The 24,236-nt window shown below is 42.1% G+C and overlaps 2 protein-coding genes across 5 annotated transcripts in view; one reads left to right on the top strand and one right to left on the bottom strand.

Annotated features, from left to right (window-relative positions):
• The window catches only part of LOC101738149 (disintegrin and metalloproteinase domain-containing protein 12), a 114,431-nt gene that overhangs the window by 6,488 nt on the left and 83,707 nt on the right, over positions 1–24,236 (bottom strand). The window contains exons 3-16 of one of the 2 annotated variants that reach the window (XM_038020719.2): positions 22,230–22,385; positions 21,356–21,488; positions 20,017–20,180; positions 16,362–16,532; positions 15,254–15,423; positions 14,256–14,558; positions 13,488–13,677; positions 11,995–12,135; positions 10,646–10,764; positions 9,610–9,770; positions 8,158–8,255; positions 5,239–5,353; positions 4,332–4,427; positions 2,455–2,584 (exon numbers count right to left, since the gene is read on the bottom strand). In XM_038020719.2, the coding sequence (XP_037876647.1) occupies positions 2,455–2,584; positions 4,332–4,427; positions 5,239–5,353; positions 8,158–8,255; positions 9,610–9,770; positions 10,646–10,764; positions 11,995–12,135; positions 13,488–13,677; positions 14,256–14,558; positions 15,254–15,423; positions 16,362–16,532; positions 20,017–20,180; positions 21,356–21,488; positions 22,230–22,385 (2,147 nt within the window). Of the gene's footprint in view, positions 1–2,454; positions 2,585–4,331; positions 4,428–5,238; positions 5,354–8,008; positions 8,110–8,157; positions 8,256–9,609; positions 9,771–10,645; positions 10,765–11,994; positions 12,136–13,487; positions 13,678–14,255; positions 14,559–15,253; positions 15,424–16,361; positions 16,533–20,016; positions 20,181–21,355; positions 21,489–22,229; positions 22,386–24,236 lie in introns of both variants that reach the window. The other variant, XM_038020718.2, reaches the window with a different exon arrangement.
• LOC134201472 (uncharacterized) lies at positions 17,588–20,006 on the top strand. Of its 3 annotated transcripts, none has more exons than XM_062676289.1 (2): positions 17,588–18,228; positions 18,272–20,006. In XM_062676289.1, exon 2 carries the CDS (start codon positions 18,651–18,653, stop codon positions 19,962–19,964), a length of 1,314 nt encoding a protein of 437 aa, XP_062532273.1. In that variant the 5' UTR covers positions 17,588–18,228; positions 18,272–18,650; the 3' UTR covers positions 19,965–20,006. The 3 variants fall into 3 exon arrangements, with proteins under 3 accessions (XP_062532273.1, XP_062532274.1, XP_062532275.1); XM_062676290.1 differs by having other exon boundaries at positions 17,588–19,240; positions 19,328–20,006; XM_062676291.1 differs by having other exon boundaries at positions 17,588–19,284; positions 19,328–20,006.

Genomic DNA, 24,236 nt, shown 5'->3' with positions numbered 1-24,236 from the left:
ATACTGTTTTTATCTCCTTTAGAAATTCGATATGAATTAGGGCGTTTATGTTTAGTATTTTATAGGAAATAATGTTAATGAGAAAACAAACCATGCATTTATTAGTATTCCAGTTCAAAAAAAAAATATGTACGTATGTTAATGATATTTCAAACAATTTTTTAAAAATAACCCATAGATAATTATTAATTTCATGTTTGTTAGAAAATAGCAGAAGAATAGTTAGAAGAAAAGCAAATAGATGTTAAAGCCAACAAATAACGCATACATATAGGTGTTACAATGTATATATTTTTTTTAAATAGTGTAATTAGTTAAGCAGACACATATCTCTCATATCTCAAGCATAAAGTCTAATTTTTCTCGGATCGTGAGAGCCTGACCTCTAGACCATAATTTCAAAACTTTTAATTTTCACTTTGCAATAATTTAGACGAGTTAAACAATTATTTATTTTCCTACCTATTCTAGAAATCTCGATATAACTCTAGTATAACTCTAGATTCCCCGAGCGAGTAGGTGAGCTCACGGGGCTTTAGGCTAAGGCAACTCATACATATACGACCTTATGCTTTCGATATTCGGGAATGATTATTTAGTTTTCAACATGCTAAAACCCAATATGCAAACCACTCACCGATAAAAACCGTCACACCAAGAACATTTAATTAAAGTGAATAACGTTGTTGCCAGTAAAGGGGAGCAGAAAAAAAATTACGGAATTAAATTGATTCGTTTTAGTCAGATATACGACTGTAGTAGTGCTTTTTTAACAAAACAACCGATGTTGCCATGAAAAAAAAAAAGTACATGTGTGCAATTCACACATGGTAGAAGTGAAACCTTCAAAAATTAAAATACAATTATCCTAAACGTCTAAGTATAATAATATGTAAAATTTTGTCATTAGTAAATAATTGAAAATAATATTTTATAGTATGAGGTAGCGTCCTCTGTGAATTGAATTTTAACTTCACGTATAATACTAAATTAAAATTCACTATAAGAGGTTTCATACACACGTTAGTATTAAAAAATCTCATAGATGGCGCTGTATTAAAAAAACACTACGGACTTATTTTTTCGTTTCATCAAGTTTGAAATCATAACGATTCTAAACAAGTTTCACTTCAAAAATTGACATACTTATTTTTCCTACGTACAAAACATGACTAAACAAATTATAGTATTTTTATCACGACATTATCGTTTTACTGCCAACAACGTAGTTAGAAAAGAAAGGGTGAAGCGAACAGAAACAAGACTGAAAAGAAAACATAGGAAATATGAAATTTTATTACGATAGATATCAAAAAGAGATTAGTACTACATACGCCAATGCTAAGTTAGAACATACAATACCCAACTAATGTTACTAACTACATGATGCTACGGAAAAAATTAACAAAAACATGAATATGAGGAGTGACGAAATCGAAACACAGAATATTCATTTGATGATCTAAGCACGTACGATTTCAGGGAACAACTTAGAGCTTTGCTATTGTAGAATTTGTGACCAATATCGAAAGTAGGTATCACCACCCTGCCTATTTCTTCCGTGAAGCGTTTCGATTTGAAGGGTGGGGCAGCCGTTGTAAGTATACTTGAGACCTTCGAATTTATATCTCAAGATGGGTGGCGCATTTACGTCGTAGATGTCTATGGGCTCCGGTAACCACTTAACACCATGTAGGCTGTGAGCTCATCCACCCATATAAGCAATAAAAAAAATACATTACACAGACAACTGCAATACTTAACAGGCTTTTACCACGAATTTTACTATCAATAAATTTTGCAAGCTCCGCGATCGCGTTTGTGAACTGTGAGCTCATGTGAGCTTTGAATCATGTGAGTGCTTTATCACGCCATGCCAAACGAATTCACGTCTATTGTTAAATTAGTGTGAATTAATAATATAGGTCTTATCTACAATTTAATTCTCAATATACGTATTAATATATTTAGTACTAAATGAAGATTCGATATCAGATTTTGTTACGACCGTGCACTTTCACGTTAGCACCGGACATATCGGCGTACCCGTTGTTCCCAACGTTATACATTCTCTTGTGTCCGACGAAAACCATTTCGTTAGTCGTGGACGCCAAACCCTGCTTTATTATGACCAGATTAGGTTTAATATCGTTCGGCTTCGGCGGCACTTGGGGCCGTTTCGGATCGCAGCCGATCTGTATGTCCTCCTTGTTGATTCTCTTCGTAGGTTTCTTCAGGAGCTTCTTTTGACCGTTCTCACTAAAGTCCGTTATCTTGTAGCGCACAGGTTTCTGAGTTTGCGCCGGTGGGTTGTCGTCGCATGCCTCACTTGTCGCGTTCTTATTGCGTTTGAAGCTTAGCAAGTTGCGGAGCGAGCTGGTGCGTTTCTTGAATCTGTTTGTGTAAGCGCCCTTGTCGGGAGCGTTCCAGTTACATAGCAAATAGTCTACGTACGATTTCCGTGGTTTCTTCCACCAGTACAGCACGTTGTGTCTCGAGTAGTACACGAGGAACATGACGAGCAGAACCGACGGTATGATGCCGAGGAAGATCACGTACATCGCGACCATGAAGTTCCTTTGGACTGTAACAAAACATGTTTATTATATCAGAGATCCTTATATATTCCATATCTTTATCTGGTGAGCCACAATCGCAATAGTACCAGTTTCACATCTACACTAATATTATAAAGAGGAAAGATTTGTTTGTTTTTTTGTATTGAATAGGCTCCGAAACTGCTGAACCGATTTGATAAATTATTTCACTGTTTGGAAGCTACACTATTGCCGAGTGACATAGGCTATATATAATCTTTTTTGAAAAAAATTAGGAATCCTTACTAAAACTCCAATAATGTAACCCAAGGTGTAAAAAAATTACCTAAAATATTCTTTACATCGCGTGCCCTGCGATGATAGAATAAAATAATGTACTACGACTTTGTAGAACACATTATTATTTATAAAAAGTGTCGCGACAGCATATGTCTAACTATTATGGTTATGCCGCAATAAGGGTTCTTTATTTAAAAAAATAAAACAACGTCAAATATCATTAAAATTTTTGTTAAAGACCCGAGCGGAGCAGGAGCGGGCCGCTTGTTATTAATAAGTACGAATAACATCGTGAAAACCGGGCTTAGTGCCCTATTTGTTAGGGTTTGAGGGCGCAAAATCCATCAGCACGTTGTGGGTTCGCATTGGATCCCCATTCAAACTAATCTTGAATTAATATTTGAAGAATAGAATGCTCATTATATTAATGCTGTTATTAAGTTTATTATACTTGTTTATTTGACTTTATGCACAATAGTATTGTCGAACTTGATGCCTCAGGCACTCTCTACTAGTTAAACAAGGCTAGTGTAGAGAAAGCTGTGGTAGGTTCATTGAATTATTGAAATGATATATACATATAAAAAAGTTATGTACATATTGTAATAACACAATATATCATTTTAACATAACGCACACATGTGTAGTATAGTGATATCGACGACTGACTCTGAAGTTGTCTTGGCCAAACTTCACTAACGACAACTTCAAGGAGGGCCCTGAAACTACGATACTTTAAGACAAATATTTTTCTGTATGGAAACTAGCGACATCTTGTAGCGAATTCCCCTAAACTTATATGTTTTTAAAGTTAAGGTACTTAATTATGGTAGAACTAAAGACAAAATAAATAATTTAATAAATCATACAAGTCCTTATTTGTTATAGACAAATTAAATTTTATAAATTTGTGGTTTTTCAAAATTTACAAAAACCTTCATTTAAAATAATATACAGGAAAGGTAATATGTCACTGCCATGTACAGGAGCAATGAGAAACTAATCGAAGTGGAGCCATCTAGTGGCTGACGCCCGTGAATAATATTTGTTGAATGCTTGAGTTGCTTATCTATAACTAATTTATGTGTATGACTTCAAGTGTGCTTGACTCTTTGAGGAGGAACGCGAGGAGTGAAGTTGTGTGATTTGTTTTCTTTTATCTATGTTTCTTCAGGTTTAAATGTGTAATAACGGTGGTTTATTAACTGTTTAGTATCTGTGAAAGTGCACAAATGTGGGAAAATAAAACAAAGCCGCCGAACTCAACTTCTCGGGATCCTCCAAAAAGTCCACTGAGAAAGTCTCAGTAAATTACACAATTTTACTGAGATTATATTTCATCCCATATCATCTCATTTCATTTCATAATATCATTTTTCATTAAAAAAAAGTTTTCATTATAATGAAAATAAGACTTGACCTAAAGGTCTTAGTTACCAGTTCATAAAGTCCCTTAAAAAAATTGACTCTTTGAGTGTACGTGTAGATACTTACTGGTCGGGTCAGTGGCCGGACCGGAGTCCACGGAGCCACCAGGGCCGGGCAAGGCACACAGTGGCGGCGCGAATCCGGCTTCACAGTGACAGTGACCTGTCGAACAAACGCGAGGCGATAACTCGATATCGCGTGCAAATATTTACGGGTCGACTCAAAAGGCCTACGTCTAGGGCTGCTATTTTTATTTTTTATAGATATGTGGACGAGCTCACAGCCCACCTGGTGTTCAGTGGTTACTGGATCCCATAGACATCTACAACGTAAATGCGCCACTCACCGTGAGTTATAAGTTCTAAGTTCTCAGTATAGTTACAACGGCTGCTCCGCCCTTCGAATCGAAACGCATTACTGCTTCAAGGCAGAAATAAGCAAGGTGGTGGTATCTACCCATGCGAACTCACAAGAGAAAAGTATCCGCAAATTGAAGAATCAAAAACAATGACATATATTTTATATGGAGGGTAGATGTAAGGAGAATCAACTGTGTATATGAAATGTGTCCGTCTAAATGTATTAAATTAGGGTGGCGCCACATTAGGGTAAACTTAACGGAAGCGCCAAATATTATATAAGTTTATTTATTTATTGCTCCTGTAGGCAGACGAGCATACGGCCCACCTGATAGTGAGTTGTTACCTTCGCTCATGGACATCAGCAATGCCAGAGGCAAAGCCAAGCTGCTGCCTACCGTTAAATACTTTGATAGATACTTTTTCATAAATGGAGTGTTAATAAATCAATAATCTTACCATTCAGAGTTTACGAAATAAAATCACTCACACAAATAAATTAAAATAAGACATGACCTAAAGGTCGTAGTTACCAGGTCATAAAATTCCTTAAAAAAAAAGATGACTCTCTTTACGTCTACCCTCCATAATATTTTATTGGCTCGTGTACCCACCCTCGGAGTTACAGACGCCGTGCCCGGAACAGTTGGACGGGCAGATCGACGAGTGCTTGTTGACTATCGTCTCCCGGACGGACTCAACGGACACGCACCTTTGTTTCAAGCACATCTGAAAAACGATTATCGAAGGGAACCCTTTATTACAAGATCATGCAGTTCTTACATTTTTGAAGTGAAACTTCTTTAGGCGCGTTGAAAGTAAAATTAAACTCGCGATAGATTCATTATGGCTAGAGAATGAAGATACAATTTAGGAAGAGTGAGAGTGAGAAAATAGGCAGAGCCTCTCGCGAACCACTCGACCGTGGAGATAGGGAAAGTACAAAGAGAGCTAGGTCGTTTTTCTTAAGCACACCATTCCTTATTACAAGAGAAATTTGATTTACTTAAGGATGAAAAATTAAGAAAATCACAATACTACACACCGCAGAGAAGTTTCACTTCTTTCACGTGCACCAAGTTGCACGCGCACTATATTTTTTTCGCTGCTTAGATGGGTGAATGAGCTCACGGCCTCCCTGGTGTTAAGCGGTTACTGGAGCTCACAGATATTAGCATAACGTAAATGCCGCCACACAAGTTGAGGCATGAGTTCTAAGCCTCAATTTTAACAGTACAACGCCTTCCACGGCCCTTTAAATCGAAACGCATTACTGCTTCGTGACGGAAACAGGGATGACGGCGGCACTTACCGGAGCGGGTTTACAATGCACCCCAGCGCCAGGTATTACGCAAATAGACCAAAAATTGCGAATATCAATTTCATTACACGACTAGTATTCCGCCCGCGGTTTCGTTAGCGTGGAAACCCCTTTCTTTTTATATAGCACCGCGATGGTCCAGCAATCTTATCTAACGTATTTAGAAATTGTATAAACAAACCTTCCTCGTTTATCGCTCTTTCCATTACCGAGAGTCGTACGAAAATCACCTGCATGCGTTGAAAGAAGAAAGCGGAGAAAGAGATAGTTAGACAGCGGAGAAAGAGACAGATAGACAGCGGAGAAAGAGATAGTTAGACAGCGGAGAAAGAGACAGATAGACAGCGGAGAAAGAGACAGATAAACACCGATCGTGTATAATGCTATTTGGAGATGTTACTCCTTCATCGTGGAAGTTTGTCTCGTGAATATGAATCAAGCATTAGTTCTTTTTATGGCGATTGGTAACTATTTTCGGAACTCGAACACCGGTACAAATCGCACCGGAGTACATTGGGAATTTAGAAATAATCGTTTCGGCAAATTTCTCTCGACGAATTCTAAATAAATGTGACAGTTTTTAACTATTCGATATTCGAAAGCAAATTAGGTTTTTTTTTGACGGGCCAACGAGTTCACGGTCCGTTTGGTATTGAGTGGTTCTTAGAGCTAATAAGCATGGCTACATAAATAACACCACCCATATGGTGCTTCACGACAGAACTAAACATGGCAATTGGACCTACCCATGGGTGATCACAAAGGCACCATACTGTCAGTCAAAGATGAGGTTAAAAATATTAGGGTCTCCCAATTCCCACAATGACCCCCATCCCTATCTGTCTCAATTACCTCAGAACAATCAACTCATTCGGAGGAGCGATTTCCCTAAAACTTGGACAAAGAAATATTCATTTTTTACATATAGTATTAGTTGTTACCAGAGAAAAATTCATATTATTTACCACATTTTTATCACGTTTGAATTGTAAATTCATTAAAAACAGATGAAGGTAAGTTAATAAATAAAGCTGAAATGTTAGTGAAACGGCTTGGCGATGCGGCGAGCACTTGTAAGCGAACGAGAGATAAACAAAATACAACATAATTATTAGTACGTTAAAAGTGATTTTTGAAAGAATCCTTTGTGGTGGTTACTCTTTGTTTATTTTTAGATGGGTCGACGATATCGCGGCCCATATAGAGTTAAACAGTTACCGGAGTCCATAGGCATCAACAGTTTAAATTCCACCACCCAACTTGCAAAATTAATTCCAAGTCTCAGTTCTATAGAAAAATGGTTGCCCCACCCTACAAAGTGGGACGTATGCATGTGGTGGTCCCTACCCGTGCGGGCTCACAACACGTCCTATACCACCACGCTTTTAATTGTGCCTATTCTGTTGACCGTACCTAATACTAATTGGTTTTGAATTTAAATATGTTAGGGACTGAGAAAAGGACTGAGGAAAGTTTTAGGACTCACTCCATAGTTCGTTGATCTTTTCTATTTTCTCACTGGCGAGAGTTATATGTGCTGATTGATCAACGAATCAAAATTTTATCGTTTTTGCACCGTGTTTAAGTTTTACACACACTCTTCGTTTTCACACACGTAGTTTTTACTATAGTGTCAAAAGATGGCGTGGACAGCGGATTGAGAAGGAATAAAGGAAAAGGATCTTTTTTTTCCTACTTAAGCTGAGAGCCTTGAGAGGCTATATCAGCGTAGCCTTAACTAGTAGATGAGCTCACGGGGCTCAACCCTGATGACGTTGCTAACACGAATCCTAGCAAGAGCCGTGCTTCGCAGAATCTACCACCGGATCGGAACGCGACTCACTGAGAAGATCCGGCGAGAAACTCAGTGGGCTGTGTCTGAGGGTTAATTTACTCGTCGAGCCCTAGAACGATGACCGGTGCTTGGGGTACCTAAAAGCACCGTTAGTGGATTGGGAGGATTGGGGGGGGAAGGACAAGGCAGTCCCAACATATGGCAAGCTTCAAATTATCCGCTAGCGGGAAGCGTTATCACGTTTCGCTTCTCGGACACATAGCCTCACCCGCCCGTCACCACAAGCGGCTCCGTCCGGAACCAAACCCTGATCTCTGCCTTGAATGTAGTGCAAGTTGCCGGCGGACAGACAATACGTTATCGTGCCATCTGTGTATACAAACATTACGCATGAGTGCGGCCGTCTGTGCGTCTCACCTTGTGCTCCCCGCAGGCGGCTCCGTCGGGCACGAGGCCGGGATCAACGTCTCCCAGTCCCAAATCGATGATGGCCGTCCGGCACGGTATTATCGTACCTGTGTTCATTCGATTACAGTTCTATTTAAATTACTATGTGTAGAATCAACAACAACAACAAAAACCAACCATAAGCAATGTTTACATTAGTACGGAAAGTACGCAAGAAGTTGTACTTCTGTGGCGTAATTGAATTATTTACCGACTAACCGTATATAATTTTATTCGAAATTATATTTAACTTTAAACATTAATACCCAAATCTTCACAATGAAATATAATTATATGTTACAACGCGCAGTCCATCATCGTATACAAAAAATACACTCTCATTTTTTCCCCCAAATGCCATAAAAAGTACAACTTCTGTTACTTAGTATTTTTTCTCATTAGCGATGGCTTTTTACCATCAAAACATTGCGATATCACTTGCGATCTATGATACGCGCATTGCAGAGGGACATACGGCCCACGTGGTGGTAAACAGTTACCGTCGCTAATTGACATCAGCAATACCAGAGGCTCAGCCAAGTCGTTGCCCCTTCAACCCTGTTTAAAAGGAAGACGAAATCGCCTCAGCAATTTTTCAGCGCATTCCCCATGGAAGTCACCGCGCGACACAAAACGAAAATTCGGTGATCATAAATTTTAATAACATATTCCGTTGCTCAGGGACATCAGTAACAGATTACAAAGGAACAAGCCGCCAGCGGCCGCTGAGAATTAAGAACGACAACATTACCGGTGGTAGAACCTCTTGTGAGTCCGCACCACCCTGCCTATTACTGCCGTGAAGCAGTAATGCGTTTCGGTTTGAAGGGTAAGGCAGCCGTTGTAACTATACTGAGACCTTAGAAATTATATCTCAAGGTGGGTGGCGCATTTACGTTGTAGATGTTTATGGGCTCCAGTAACCACTTAACACCAGGTGGGCTAGAAGATTGCACAAAGTGGGAATGAGTTGCTCGCTCCGGGCATTTCAATATTGTAATAATTGTTACGTTATAATACTCATTGTAAAAATGGATATTTAAAAAAAAATCTAATATGTATTTAAAAAAGAAAGACGCCCGCTGAGTTTCTTGCCAGTTCTTCTCAAGAAGGAGGCTAGTTTTTGTGAATTGGCGATAGTTCTTTTGACGTTCAACAAGTATGTACTTTCATTTATGTTGAATAAAAAAATTTTGATTTGATTTGATTTGGCTGTGAGCTCGTCCAACCATCAAATCAAAAAAGAGTCTCGCGGATTCGGATTTTAAATGAGCTCATTGATGCTAAGTAACGGCTATAAACTCTTTACTGGTGTGAAATAGCACGCCATTCAGAGAACGTTGCTGCCCATTCTCAGATGAGTCCTCGGTCGCAACAGCTCAGTAAGCACGACGGAGCAGGTTACGCTGGGCGATCGCGTACCGTTATTGTTGATGAAAACCGCCGAGACGGCCGCCACCGAGTCCATGCCGAACTCCAGCTTCTCATTGAGGTGTCTGCACTGCAGCAGGCCGCAGCGCGCGTCCTCGTAAGCGCACGGCACGTACCGCTGGGCGGGGCGGATGTAGCCGCAGTTGCCGTTCCTGTTGAGTTAATATTTGTATTGTGGTAGGACCGTTGAAGGTTGAAGTCGCCGTGGCCTAACGTATAAGACGTCCGGTGCGTTCGTGTCGAGCGATGCACCGGTGTTCGAATCTCAGGCGGATACCAATTTTTCTAATGAAATACGTACACAACAAATGTTCACGATTGACTTCTTCACGGTGAAGAATTACATCGTGTAATGAAAATGAAGCCCGCAAAATTATAATTTGCATAATTACTGGTGTTAGGACCTCTTGTGAGTCCGCGCAGGTAGGTACCACCTCTCTGCCGCGAAGCAGTAATGCGTTTCGGTTTGTAGAGTGGAGCAGCCGTTGTAACTATACTGAGACCTTAGAACTTATATCTCAAGGTGGGTGGCGCATTTACGTTTTAGATGTCTATGGGCTCCGGTAACCACTTAACACCAGGTGGGCTGCGAGCTCGTCCACCCATATAAGCAATAAAAAAAGAAAAAAAAGGGGCGCACTGAGAAGATCCTGTGAGAAACTCGGTGGGATGTGTCTATGAGTCATTTTATTCGCCGAACCCTTCGTCGCAAGCGACGGGTTCGACGAGAACGGTGACCGGTGCTTGAGGTACCTAAAAGCACCGTTAGTGGATCGGGAGGATCCGAGATGACGTGTTTTGGGCGACGTCGACTGCTTTCCATTCTTTCCGCAGGATCGGGAATGTAATTACCGGCGGCCACGAAGAGGGGGTTCTCGTGTCGTGCCGCTTTGTCGAAATGGCGCACTGATGCCGACTATAGATACTTACTGACGTGCTGTATAAGCGGACTGCTTCGCGGCAGCACATGACCGACTTTACAGTACATTGCGGGGTCACAGATAACAAATATTATTGAATCACGTACTTGTTCCCTTTGACGTTGGCTGACATGTAGCACTTGTCGTGCGAGCTCTCCCCGGTGACGCCCCACAGCAGCCGGCACTGGTCCGTGTGCGAGCGGCAAGAGCCCTTCACGCAGTACGCCTGCAACCATTCATATTCATGAGATTTCATATTCATTTCATAACCGGTTCGTTCCGGTTTTAATTAATTACCCTCTACACTACTCGCTGCTACTTTTTGGCAAGACAAAGTCAGGCCAATTGGAGTAAAACGATTTAACCAATACGAATCTTAACACGTTGATTGCCACTTAGATCACCGGTGCCCCACGTGACGCACTCAAGTAATTGCGTCGGATTTATCTCTTCTCTGATCTTCTTATTAAAGCGCTGGAATATATACTAGAATCTGCGAATGACGAATCCAAAGATGCACATATTAACAAACAAAGGAAGGCATGGTTAGGCAATTCAGGCGTTTAGTAACAGAAATCGACATAATTATTTCAGTTCGCCGCGCAGGGCACCGGTGACCCACACGGCAGTCAACGTCTTAAGAATAATTAAGAATAATTAAATCGTTGTGTGTGTCTGACTTTGTCTTGCCAAAAAGTAGAAGCAAGAATTGTCAAGAAGGTCAAATAAATTAAAACCGGAACGAACCGGTTACAACTAAATTTAATACTTTTTTTAAAATATCATTTATCTAATTGTTCAACACGTAAACATAACAAAAAAATTACAAATTTATGTTTCTTTGTTTATTTTTTGTTAAATTTTAGTTTTTATAATTTTAACGTGAAACCTATATTTAGAATGAACATCATTAGATTACCACGTACAATAAGATTGGGAGGAATAGGGACTAAAGGTAGAATAGGGACAAATCTGGATGTCACAATTATTTTGTTCAGTTGTTAGATTTAACTTTGTTGAACTGAAAATGACTTTTATTTAGTGTTTAAGAATATTAAATAGTTTAATTTAGTCATAAAAGTTTTGTAACTCAAAGATATTAAAAAGTTAACTACCTAAAGTTACGTACCTACCTAACAACTAAATAGTGCCAGCCCTATCGAAAAACTCTATTGTCCCTTAAGCGACCCGATTCACCCAACGCCTGGATGCATAGGGACAAGTGAGTTTTTGTAACTTTTTATGATTATTCTTTAATAAACTATATCTTAATGCATTATAAATGAAAATTTAAACAAACGGATCAATTATTATCTCCGTTTTATTACTATAACTAAAAAACAAAAAAACGATAAAAATCAATGTCGAACTTAAAAAGTGTCCCGATTCCCCCCAATTTAACGGTATACAGTATCAAAATTTGTTATAGAGCGACCATTGTTGTGTGCGTTCGTACCTGTCCATGGTTGCACGGTATGGTGTCCATCTTGTAAACGTCGTCCGGACAGAACTCGGACTGCCCGGTGCAGTACTCCGGGAGGTCGCACTCCTTCTCCGATCTCCGACACACCGTCCCCGCTGACTTGGGTCGGCAAGTCTGTCTCGTACGAATTATTGAAAATTAGAGACTGCCTGTATTGAATAAATGGCAGTAGCGAAAAGACCCGCCGGCCGGCCTCCAAACCGTTGGTCGGATCAGATAACTGCGCTCCCTGGACTCTCTGTTGCGAATGCCCTGAGAGAAGCCGAAAACCGAAGCAAATGGAAGGTGGAAGGGCTTTCAAGAACACGACCTTAAGCAATGAAGTATTCGACTAAGAAGAACAAATATTGAATAATCGAGGAATAGCGATGTCTTGTCGAGTGCACCATCAGCTGAACTGATGACCACGACCGACCACTCTCAGTCTCAAGGTAGGTTACACATTTACGTTGTAAATGTCTATGGGCTCTAGTTACCATTTAACACCAGGTGGGCTGTGAGCTCGTCCACCCATCTAAGTCATAAAAACAACGTAGGCTAAAGAACCTCAAAGTTTACAAAAAAAGTCCTTAGAAAACTTTAATTTAATGTTATGTATGTATGGTATGTTAATGTTATCTTTAGTTTAATATGATGTTATTCCTTCATCGTGGAAGTCAAACGTGAACATTTGTTGAGTACGTATTTCATTAGAAAAACTGGTACCCGCTTGAGATTCGAACACCGGTGCACATCAACACGAATGCACCGAACGTCTTATCCGTTAGGCCACGACGACTTCATCGACGTGCGACTACAGACAGTAATAGTTTAGAGTGAAACCGTATGATCCCCGCCTTTTTTTCCCCCTACCTATGCTGATAGCCTTGAGAGGCTATATCATCATCATATCATATCATCATATATATTTAAATATATAAATATATTTACTAACAATCACGCCACGTTAACTGGTCCCGTGGTAAGGTCGTAAAGAACTTGTGTTACAGGTACCAGATAACGGAAATAAATGTAAGATTTTTATTATACACATACATATATTTTATCTAATATACATACATAACCCTGGAAAAGACATTTTATATTTATCATACAAATATCTTCCCTTGGCGGGATTCGAACCCGCGACCCCCTTGTGTAGTGACCATGTCACTTACCACTACACCAGACGGCCGTTATATCAGCTTCACCCTAACGTGTGTAGGTGAGCTCACGGGGCTCAAGCCGGAGTGTTGCTAACACTGACCCTACCAAGAACAACGCTTCGCAGAATCTACCACCGGATCGGAAACGCGACCCACTGAGAAGATCCGGCGAGAAACTCAGTGGGCTGTGTCTATGGGTTAAATCACCGCCGCCATTTTAGATTCGTTTCTTTATTGGCGCGGCTTATAAGGGCAGCGCATTAATCTATACCTGAAATAAAGTCACTCAATGAAGCTACACAAGTTTCCTCAGCGGTTTACCTGCAGATCGCAGCAGGTCCCCGCGCCGCACGTCGCATTGGCACGCAGCATGCACGTCGTGGGGTGGCAGCAGCGGTGGCAGTCGCTCCTGCCGCTCCGGTCCGGCGTCATCCCGCAGTCGCACTGCTCGCCGGGCTCGATGAAGCCGTTGCCGCACGTCGGAGATTGGAATAAACGACGAGGCTTGTTCCTGGCAACACCGACGATTCATTAGTGTGGCAACATTTGAAAAAAAAACACCTAATATGTAATTTGTTAAAGCAAAATGAATGTTTACGTCGTTTACAGACAAACGAGTATATCTGATGATGGGTGGCCATTGTGATTCAATAATCTAGGTAATACTCATTTATCAGACTTAATTGAAGCATGGGTCATTAGTTATTGAAACTTCCGAGTAGATTTTTACTATAGGACCATAAAACCACGAAAGTTAATGATGAGCGAGGCGTTTCAACAAATGGTTGGTGTTTCCTTTAAAAAATATATATATACTTTCTTTTCCAACAATCTTAAACGAATATTGAAATTTTGAATAGTGAATTTCTTTGCGTGACAACCCTATAAACAATATAAGGAATGATTCTACTTTTTTTTGCCCTTTTAGGCAGACGAGCATACGGCCAACCTGATGGTGAGTGGTTACCGTCGCCCATGGACTTCAGCAATGCCAGAGGCAGAGCGAAGCCGCTTCCTACCGCTAAATACTCCCTACAAGCCTCGTAATGAATAAATTAAGCCTTAAAACTAAATGAAAGCTAAGCTAACCTCAGACAGTAGTCCATTCCTCGTTCGAAAGAGAGCGCCAGCGACTTGAGGCTGCACGACGACCACCGGACCGGGATTACCGAAGTGCTGGACGGACTCATGATACACTTCTCGTCTGGACACTCGCAGTGCTCCTCCGTGTCGTGCTCTATGCCGAAGTTGTGGCCCATCTCGTGGGCTATGGTCGTGGCCACCAGGCCCAGCACCTCAGAGTGATTCGTGGCCACGCCGCCGGAGAACTCGTACGTACATATCGGCCCTTTTAGCGCTTTACCGACGACGCCGTCTTTGAACGCCTGCCGACTGCAATCATTGACATAAGCTTACACTCCCTTCGCTCCAAAACTTGCTCCATTCGAGTCTCATTTCGAAGGACGTATCATAAAGCTCAAGGAACAGACAGTGTCGGAAGAATTTCCAAAAAGATCCTTTGAAACGGACTCGCTGAACACAGCGGTTCAAGGAATGGTGGATTCCAATGGTGGGTGCTGCGTTGGTAGGTGGCGCTCGAGAAATCCCAGGCCCTGCTGTTTCACAGGGCTGGGAAAGCCGCATCCCGGGGCCCACTTGGTGATTGGAGACGCCCGCGTCCGTATCGCGTAAGGGGGGTCGGTTAGTGGGTAGGGCCCTAAAACGTCTTCGGGCCTACGGTCCGCTCCCAACATCTATAGATCGTCAAGTCCCAAATGCCTAGGGGGCGCGCGGGGACCTCGTAGGAGGTTCGGAACCCAGCCCAAAAAAAAGGTGCTGCGATGGTACGAGATGATGAGGTCAACGCAATTACTCAGACCAGGTTAAGCGGAGATCCAAATTAATCAAACATCTACATACACCAGAAAAAAAATTCGATAAATTCACGTTATTCTGTTCACTATGAGAAAAGCAATGAGCACAAAACCCGACTGGTGTTAAATGATTTGACGAGACCACACAGTGTCCCAATTTAAGGCACAAGATTGACGTTACAATGGAACTTAAGTTTATCTTCAAGAACTCACGTTAACAAATGCGCGTTGTCATTGGGCACTTCTCTTAGTAGAGTCGTTCTCCGGTAGTGCAAGAAATGCTTCAACGTTTCATCGCCGTCCTCCTCTAATTGTATTTCGTCTCTTTCCGTCCAAACCTCTACTCCGACTAGAGCTATGAATATGTTCAGTGGAGCATAGACCTGTAATATTTTCACTGTAATACTGTGAGGTTTTGGAAGGACCGTCTTAAGTATTCGATATATTCACAGAACCTTCCAAAATTCAATTCGCAACGCCTTTAATGATTGCGTTCGTAACGTGTTCAATATTTTTCACAGTTAGAATGCATTTCCCAACCTATTCCTTGGTAGCTTAAGGGATTATTCCAGCAACGCTATGTCTGGTAGGTGAGCTCACGGGCACAATGTAAGAGAAATTGCTAACACTAGCCCTTGTAAGAGCAGTGCTTCAATGAATCTAACACCGGATCGTAATCGCGACCCACTCGAAGATCCGGCGAGAAACTGAGTAGGTTCAGGAATGCCTTGAATTTACTCCTACATCTATACTAATATATAAATCTACAGTGGTTTTTACGATGTTCCGTCATAATTACTGGACCATGCATCCGATTGACTTGAAAATTGGTATCCATGTAGAAAATACATGTACTCAATGGATAGGCTAATATTTATATGAGTGTTGGACTCCCTACACCAGTTGCGGGGGCTTTAATGATGAAAATCTTTGTGGGGGTGAGAAATAATTATGTTAATTTTAAATACCCAGCGAAGCGGACCGGTACCTACAGCTAGTTTTTTATATTTTTCTCTACTTCCATCTCCATCTATAGCACGATGCTAATCGAACTACAAAGTTGATGATATAAATCCTTTGCACTGTCATCACTACATAGTATTAAACAAAGTCGCTGTCTCTGTCCCTATATCCCTATGTATGCTTAAATCTTTAAAACTACGCAACGGATTTTGATGCGGTTTTTTTTAATAGATAGAGTGATTAAAGAGGAAGGTTTATATGTATAATAACATCCATTAAATAGTGGAGAAATCAATAATAAATTACAGTCTCCGAAGCGAAGCGAGTGTGGGTCGCTAGTATTAAACAAAACACTTACAGAGTTAATGATGTTCGCCACGTCCTTTATCTGTTGGTACACAGCTCGCAGGTTTCCGTGGTTCGCTTTGAACTCCTTGTTGTCGACGACGAGGACAAGCTCCACGTAACGCGACAGCGTGTTCGCGTTGAAGGGCTCGCGTACTTGATTGTCGTCAGTGCTCCTTTTGTACTGCAATATATAGAAACGATGCTATACAGGGTGTTCCCAAAACGATTGCAAGTCGATAATAATTTGCGACGACCAGTAGTCCCGCAGTAGTCGAAATTCGACTATAATTAATTGAAATTGTAAGTTTATACACTATTATGATTCTAATTTCAAAGACTATTCTTCTTCTATAATCACAAATTTCGCCAAGACTACACTATAAAAAAATATTAATAAAGACAAACAATATTAAATCTATTCTCAATTTGACCATAGACGTCAAAAACAAAAGTTTGACAATAAATAAATAATATGCATGCGTGTGTGCGTCAAATACATGGTAGGGTGTGTAATGTTTTCTTTATTGATTTAAGGTATCTTTTATGCATCATTTAAAAAAAAAATTGGCATTGTGCACTTCTTCTCTATATTCTCTATAAGTGTGGAAAATTTCATACTCCTCCGTCCGCGCAATTTTCGTAAAAGGGATACAAAGTTTTTGCTTCACGTATTATTTGCGACGATACAACGAGTACGTTTGGTAATCTATACATTAAATCAATAAAGAAAACATTACACACACTACATACCATGTATATGACGCACACACGCATGCATACTAATTATTTTGTTCTTGACATCTGTTGTCAAATTGAGAATAGATTAAATATTGTTTGTCTTTGTTAATATTTTTTATAGTGTAGTCTTGGAGAAATTTGTGACTATAGAAGTATAAAATACAATCATAATAGTGTACAAACTTACAGTTCCCATTAATTATAGTCGAATTTCGACTACTGCGGGACCTCTAGTTGGATTTAATTTGCGTGTGTTAAAATTGCTATTACGTCATTGAGGACGTTCTGTTTTTTTTAAAGTTTTTCTGACAAGTATACCCAATAAGCAGTATGCGCTGACGGATATTTAAGGTCATGAAATCTTACATAAGCATCGTTATATTGTTGGTTAAAAGGACCGACCGCATGTTCGAAGTTTACGATACCACAATAAGAGTAAATAACGCGAGATTAACCGTAAAATGTACATAGTTTTAACACATTGTACGCCGGTGGCATGTGAGACATTTAATGACAGCGCCGCCACCGTATCGACCGCTTAGAAGATTCACTTATTGTAAATATCAACAATAATCAAATATCAATGAATACGCGAAGAAAATATTTGAAATTTTGTACGTTTTCGTAAAACACTATATTTTGTGTTTCAATATTCGTCATTAACAATTTAACGATAACGAAAAATAGAAGCAAAAGGGATGGGGCGTTAAAGCGAAAGACTTCGAATCCCGCATTATCGCAGGGTTGACGCTCAAGCGATAGACTTCGAATCCCGCATTATTGCAGGGTCGGCGCTCAAACGATAGACTTCGAATCCCACATTATCGCAGGGCTGGCGCTCAAGCGATAGACATCGAATCCCGCATTATCGCAGGGTTGGCGCTCAAGCGACAGACTTCGAATGCCGCATTATCGCAGGGTTGGCGCTCAAGCGACAGACTTCGAATGCCGCATTATCGCAGGGTTGGCGCTCAAGCGACAGACTTCGAATGCCGCATTATCGCAGGGTTGGCGCTCAAGCGACAGACTTCGAATGCCGCATTATCGCAGGGTTGGCGCTCAAGCGACACACTTCGAATGCCGCATTATCGCAGGGTTGGCGCTCAAGCGACACACTTCGAATGCCGCATTATCGCAGGGTTGGCGCTCAAGCGACACACTTCGAATGCCGCATTATCGCAGGGTTGGCGCTCAAGCGACACACTTCGAATGCCGCATTATCGCAGGGTTGGCGCTCAAGCGACAGACTTCGAATGCCGCATTATCGCAGGGTTGGCGCTCAAGCGACAGACTTCGAATGCCGCATTATCGCAGGGTTGGCGCTCAAGCGACAGACTTCGAATGCCGCATTATCGCAGGGTTGGCGCTCAAGCGACACACTTCGAATGCCGCATTATCGCAGGGTTGGCGCTCAAGCGACACACTTCGAATCCCGCATTATCACAGGGTTGGCGCTCAAGCGACAGACTTCGAATGCCGCATTATCGCAGGGTTGGCGCTCAAGCGACAGACTTCGAATGCCGCATGATCGCAGGGTTGGCGCTCAAGCGACACACTTCGAATGCCGCATTATCGCAGGGTTGGCGCTCAAGCGACACACTTCGAATGCCGCATTATCGCAGGGTTGGCGCTCAAGCGACACACTTCGAATGCCGCATTATCGCAGGGTTGGCGCTCAAGCGACACACTTCGAATGCCGCATTATCGCAGGGTTGGCGCTCAAGCGACAGACTTCGAATGCCGCATTATCGCAGGGTTGGCGCTCAAGCGACAGACTTCGAATGCCGCATTATCGCAGGGTTGGCGCTCAAGCGACAGACTTCGAATGCCGCATTATCGCAGGGTTGGCGCTCAAGCGACACACTTCGAATGCCGCATTATCGCAGGGTTGGCGCTCAAGCGACACACTTCGAATCCCGCATTATCACAGGGTTGGCGCTCAAGCGACAGACTTCGAATGCCGCATTATCGCAGGGTTGGCGCTCAAGCGACAGACTTCGAATGCCGCATTATCGCAGGGTTGGCGCTCAAGCGACAGACTTCGAATGCCGCATTATCGCAGGGTTGGCGCTCAAGCGACACACTTCGAATGCCGCATTATCGCAGGGTTGGCGCTCAAGCGACAGACTTCGAATGCCGCATTATCGCAGGGTTGGCGCTCAAGCGACACACTTCGAATGCCGCATTATCGCAGGGTTGGCGCTCAAGCGACACACTTCGAATCCCGCATTATCACAGGGTTGGCGCTCAAGCGACAGACTTCGAATGCCGCATTATCGCAGGGTTGGCGCTCAAGCGACAGACTTCGAATGCCGCATTATCGCAGGGTTGGCGCTCAAGCGACAGACTTCGAATGCCGCATTATCGCAGGGTTGGCGCTCAAGCGACAGACTTCGAATGCCGCATTATCGCAGGGTTGGCGCTCAAGCGACAGACTTCGAATGCCGCATTATCGCAGGGTTGGCGCTCAAGCGACAGACTTCGAATGCCGCATTATCGCAGGGTTGGCGCTCAAGCGACAGACTTCGAATGCCGCATTATCGCAGGGTTGGCGCTCAAGCGACAGACTTCGAATGCCGCATTATCGCAGGGTTGGCGCTCAAGCGACACACTTCGAATGCCGCATTATCGCAGGGTTGGCGCTCAAGCGACAGACTTCGAATGCCGCATTATCGCAGGGTTGGCGCTCAAGCGACACACTTCGAATGCCGCATTATCGCAGGGTTGGCGCTCAAGCGACACACTTCGAATGCCGCATTATCGCAGGGTTGGCGCTCAAGCGACACACTTCGAATCCCGCATTATCACAGGGTTGACGCTCAAGCGACAGACTTCGAATCCCGCATTACCGCCAGACCCGCGTACAATGTGTTAACTACGTTCACGGCTCGCGAAACCCGGAGAAAAAAACACTATGATTCACTTACCCTGGCAACTCTAGTCCGGCTCAACTCCTCGCCCTTTTGGTATTTGTGATACAGCTCGGGGTCGTAATTACTGTTGTTGGTCACACCACCATGATACCCGCAGTTGTAGTTCGTGTGTAAATCCGTGTGATCGTACATATAGTGCTGTGATTGGATGTCGCCCCCTGAGACGATGTTTACATGTAGTCTGTGCTTTATTAGTGATTTAGGACACGATAACGTCTTAATGCCCCTCTTCAAACGAGGCTTGCGGAGAGTACTTAACGGTAGGCAGCGGCTTGCCTCTGCCCCTGGCATTGCTGAAGTTCATGGGCGACGGTAACCACTGACCATCAGGTGGGCCGTATGCTCACTGCCTGCAAGGACAAAAAAAACGCCGCTATCTATCTGTCAGCCCACCGACGTCCACTGCTGGACATATGCCTCCCACAAGCATCGCTACAAAGATAGGTCCTGTGTTGCTTGCATCATGCTTAGATCCTCGCGAACCTCAATAGGTCGTCAGTCCACCTTGTGGGATCAGACGACCATACAACACGACATGTGTATATTATACCGCCACACTGATATTTAATACTCTCCCTGCCATTTACATTATGAACGGGCCCTTATCACGTTTTTTTACATTCAATGAGCTTCAGATATCTAGGCACTGTTGCTTTTTTTTTTTTTTTTTTTTTTTTTTTTCCCTACCTAAGCTGATAGCCCTAGCGGCTATTTCAGCGTAACCCTAACTTTAGTAGGTGAGCTCACGGGGCTCAAACCTGACGATGTTGCTAACACGAACCCTAGCAAGAGTCGTGCTTCGCAGAATCTACCACCGGATCGGAAACGCGACCCACTGAGAAGATCCGGCGAGAAACTCAGTGGGCTGTGTCTGAGAGTTAATTTACTCGTCGAGCCCTTCGTCGCAAGCGACGGGTTCGACGAGAACGGTGACCGATGCTTAAAGTACCTAAAAGCACCGTTAGTGGATCGGGAGGATCCGAGATGACGTGTTTTGGGCGACGTCGACTGCTTTCCATTCTGTCCGCAGGATCGGGAATGGCACTGTTGCAAGATCTGTTCACGGGTACACTAAAGACTGCGAGTGGGATGTCAGAAGCAGACAAATCCGTTTATATTAATAATCATAATAACAAAAACTGGGAACAAGTCACGCACGGTCATTCGGATTGGTGTACGAGTTCACAGCCCACCTGGTGTTAGGTGGTTACCGGAGACCAACCTGAGATGGAGAATAATTTATATGGCAAAACAACGTTTGCCGGGCCAGCTAGTATATTTTTGTATCTCTATAGCCAAGTCAAAGGCTGAATTTAATAACATGTAAAGTTACCTTCAGCGGGCTCGATATACCGCAGTCTGTCTCCGTCGTATATAATTCCCCTGACGCCGTGACACGTAGAAACGGCCACTCTTGAATCCGGCTTCCCCCTCACAGTTCCAGAGTATTGACATAGATCTATATCCTGAAAAGATGTGTAAAGTTTTTAAGCTATTGCATAGCTTTTAACGCGGGATTTAAACGCGCGGCGACCGAATCAAGAAATTCCGTAACGAAAATAAAACCTAACACCCCCACTTCGCCTACCATGTAGCTCGCGTTCGACGAATTCACACGTTGCGCTTGTGTAGTGTTTGTAAATAAGCGCACGGCGTGACGTCGCACTGCAGGCGCATCATGAAAAGTCTGCCCATCTGTCTCTCGCGCGGTCTAGCTTATGAGTGTGAAGAGGACAGTTAAAGTTTTGCTTTTGTTAATGTTTATAAATTTTAATATAGCGTGGTCTTATTTTATTATTGTTTTAATATTAAATTATTATTGTCTAATTATTATTGCATAAGGTCATAAAAAATGCTATGAAATAACTTTACCGCGGCAGTCCCCGAGTGCCACACGTGTTTTTTTTTGTTAAGAAATATATATATTTTTCTTACGCTTTTATTAGCTTAAACCGTATGTATGTATTCGTTTCCATAATAGAATTTTGAAACGTATTTTATAATTACATCCAATTAAGGTGAAAATTTGCACACGTCTCAAAAAGAACCCACACAATAAACATAATTTTTTAGTTTATATCTGTTTTTATTTAAAAAAGAAACAAGCTTAAATCAAGTTATTGTTAAAAAACTATATTTTTGTTTACCTAAATCGACCTCTTTGAAGGATTTATGATTTGATGAATTTAAAACAAAAAGACACTAACCTCTATGGTTGGTTTGTGCGCGATCATCTTCCCGTCTTTCTGGTATCTCAGCACGTGGTCATCCGTGATCAGATCTTCGTTGAGATTGAGTTCCAGTAAGTACTCTTCTTCGTCAACGGGCAAAGACATCCTCAACTCCCTGTGGTGTCCACCGTTCTGGAAACACCATTAATCATCCTTAATCATCAGCTTTACGGTTGTTAGAAAATATAGAGATTGTATACCTATTATACTGGTGGTAGGACGTCTTGTGAGTCCGCACGGGTATGTACCAGCACCCCGCCTATTTCTGCCGTGAAGCAGTAATGCGTTTCGGTTTGAAGGGTGGGTCAGCCGTGTAACTATACTGAGACCTTAAAACTTATATCTCAAGGTAGGTGGCGCATTTACGTTGTAGATGTCTATGGACTCCAGTAACCACTTAACACCAGGTGGGCTGTGAGCTCGTTCACCCATATAAGCAATCTAAAAAAACCTATTAAAAGTTTTAACGCACTAATCTTCTCTTTTGATTGATCGGTGTAGTAGTATTGTAGTAGGAAAATCCTGTTGATACATGATAGTTACCATCCTCAGCAGTGAGGAAATGATAGAGGAGAGGAGGAGGAGTAGCTAGCGCCCCACACTGTTGCGCCTAGGGTCGTGGGTTCGATACCCACATTAAAGAAACTTTGGAGATGTACAGTTTCGTTTGGTCTTCGTCTGGGTGTTTATTATCTATATATGAGGCCTATAAAGTCACAGGCAGCTAAACGCCATAATGTCGTAAAATGGATTAACAATGGCGCTATCTTGTTTAGTTAGTTGGACACGCTTTAGTGTTTTCATGTTATAACAAATGCAGTTAAATCTCTAACAAATTCAGTTAAAAAAAATTCTTTTCGCACCGATCGCCACCGGAGTAGAGTTCATCCATACTACCTGGAGCCACTGCGGTCATCCACAGTGCGTTTCCAGAGATCTTTTTTGCCACGTACCATCCGGCTATGGAATGAGCTCCCCTCCTCGGTGTTTCCCGAGCGCTATGACATGTCCTTCTTCAAACGAGGCTTGTGGAGAGTATTAAGCGGTAGGCAGCGGCTTGGCTCTGCCCCTGGCATTGCTGAAGTCCATGGGCGACGGTAACCACTCACCATCAGGTGGGCCGTATGCCCGTCTGCCTACAAAGGCAATAAAAATAAAAAAAAACTGGCAAACGATAATGTACAAAACTATAGCTAGCTGTTTGCAGTATACATTTAGTGATTATAACATTATATCTACGTTCTAAGCGATACCTCCGAAATAACTCGTATACAAATCACCCGAATTACATATAATATAAAAACAAACAAAAAAATGCTATCAAAAACTCATTTAACGAGAGTTATTTAGAAAGAAAAAAAAAATTATATAATTTTGCAAGTTGCAGTGTAGCGTGATTGGAGAGCCGAGGGTCAGTCACATTAGGGGCTTCCGTTCCATTTGCCAGAGAACCGTATCATTACCGACCAATGTTATCTTCGTAATTGTAGATTGTACATCAGCGGTTGCCTTAAAATCTATTGCTAAAAATTGTATTCGAAATCATTTACCGCAAAGGACGAGACAGAAAGAAAGAGAGAAGCAGACGGACAAAAAGAAAGTTTACGACACTAGAAGAGAGACAGATAGAAAGTTTACGACACTAGAAGACTACAGAAAGAAAGTTTACGATACTAGAAAAAAGTCAGAAGGAAAGTTTACGACACTAGAAGAAAGTCAGGAGGAAAGTTTACGACACTAGAAGACAAACAGAAGGAAAGTTTACGACACTAGAAGAAATACAGAAGTAAAGTTTACGACACTAGAAGAAAGACGGAAATAAAGTTTACGACACTAGAAAACAGACAGAAGGGAATTTTACGACACTAAGTTACCACTTCATATCTCAGGGATAGGAAGCGAATTCTCGTGTCTGTTGACTTCTATAACAACTTAGCACTAGATGATTCATGAGTTCATTTGTCCGTTAAAAAACCCTTAACT

Source organism: Bombyx mori, chromosome 26 (assembly GCF_030269925.1).
Source record: "Bombyx mori chromosome 26, ASM3026992v2".
NCBI lineage: Eukaryota > Metazoa > Arthropoda > Insecta > Lepidoptera > Bombycidae > Bombyx > Bombyx mori.
Note: the sequence above shows the minus strand (reverse complement) of the source record. Positions and strands in the feature narration are given on the sequence as shown.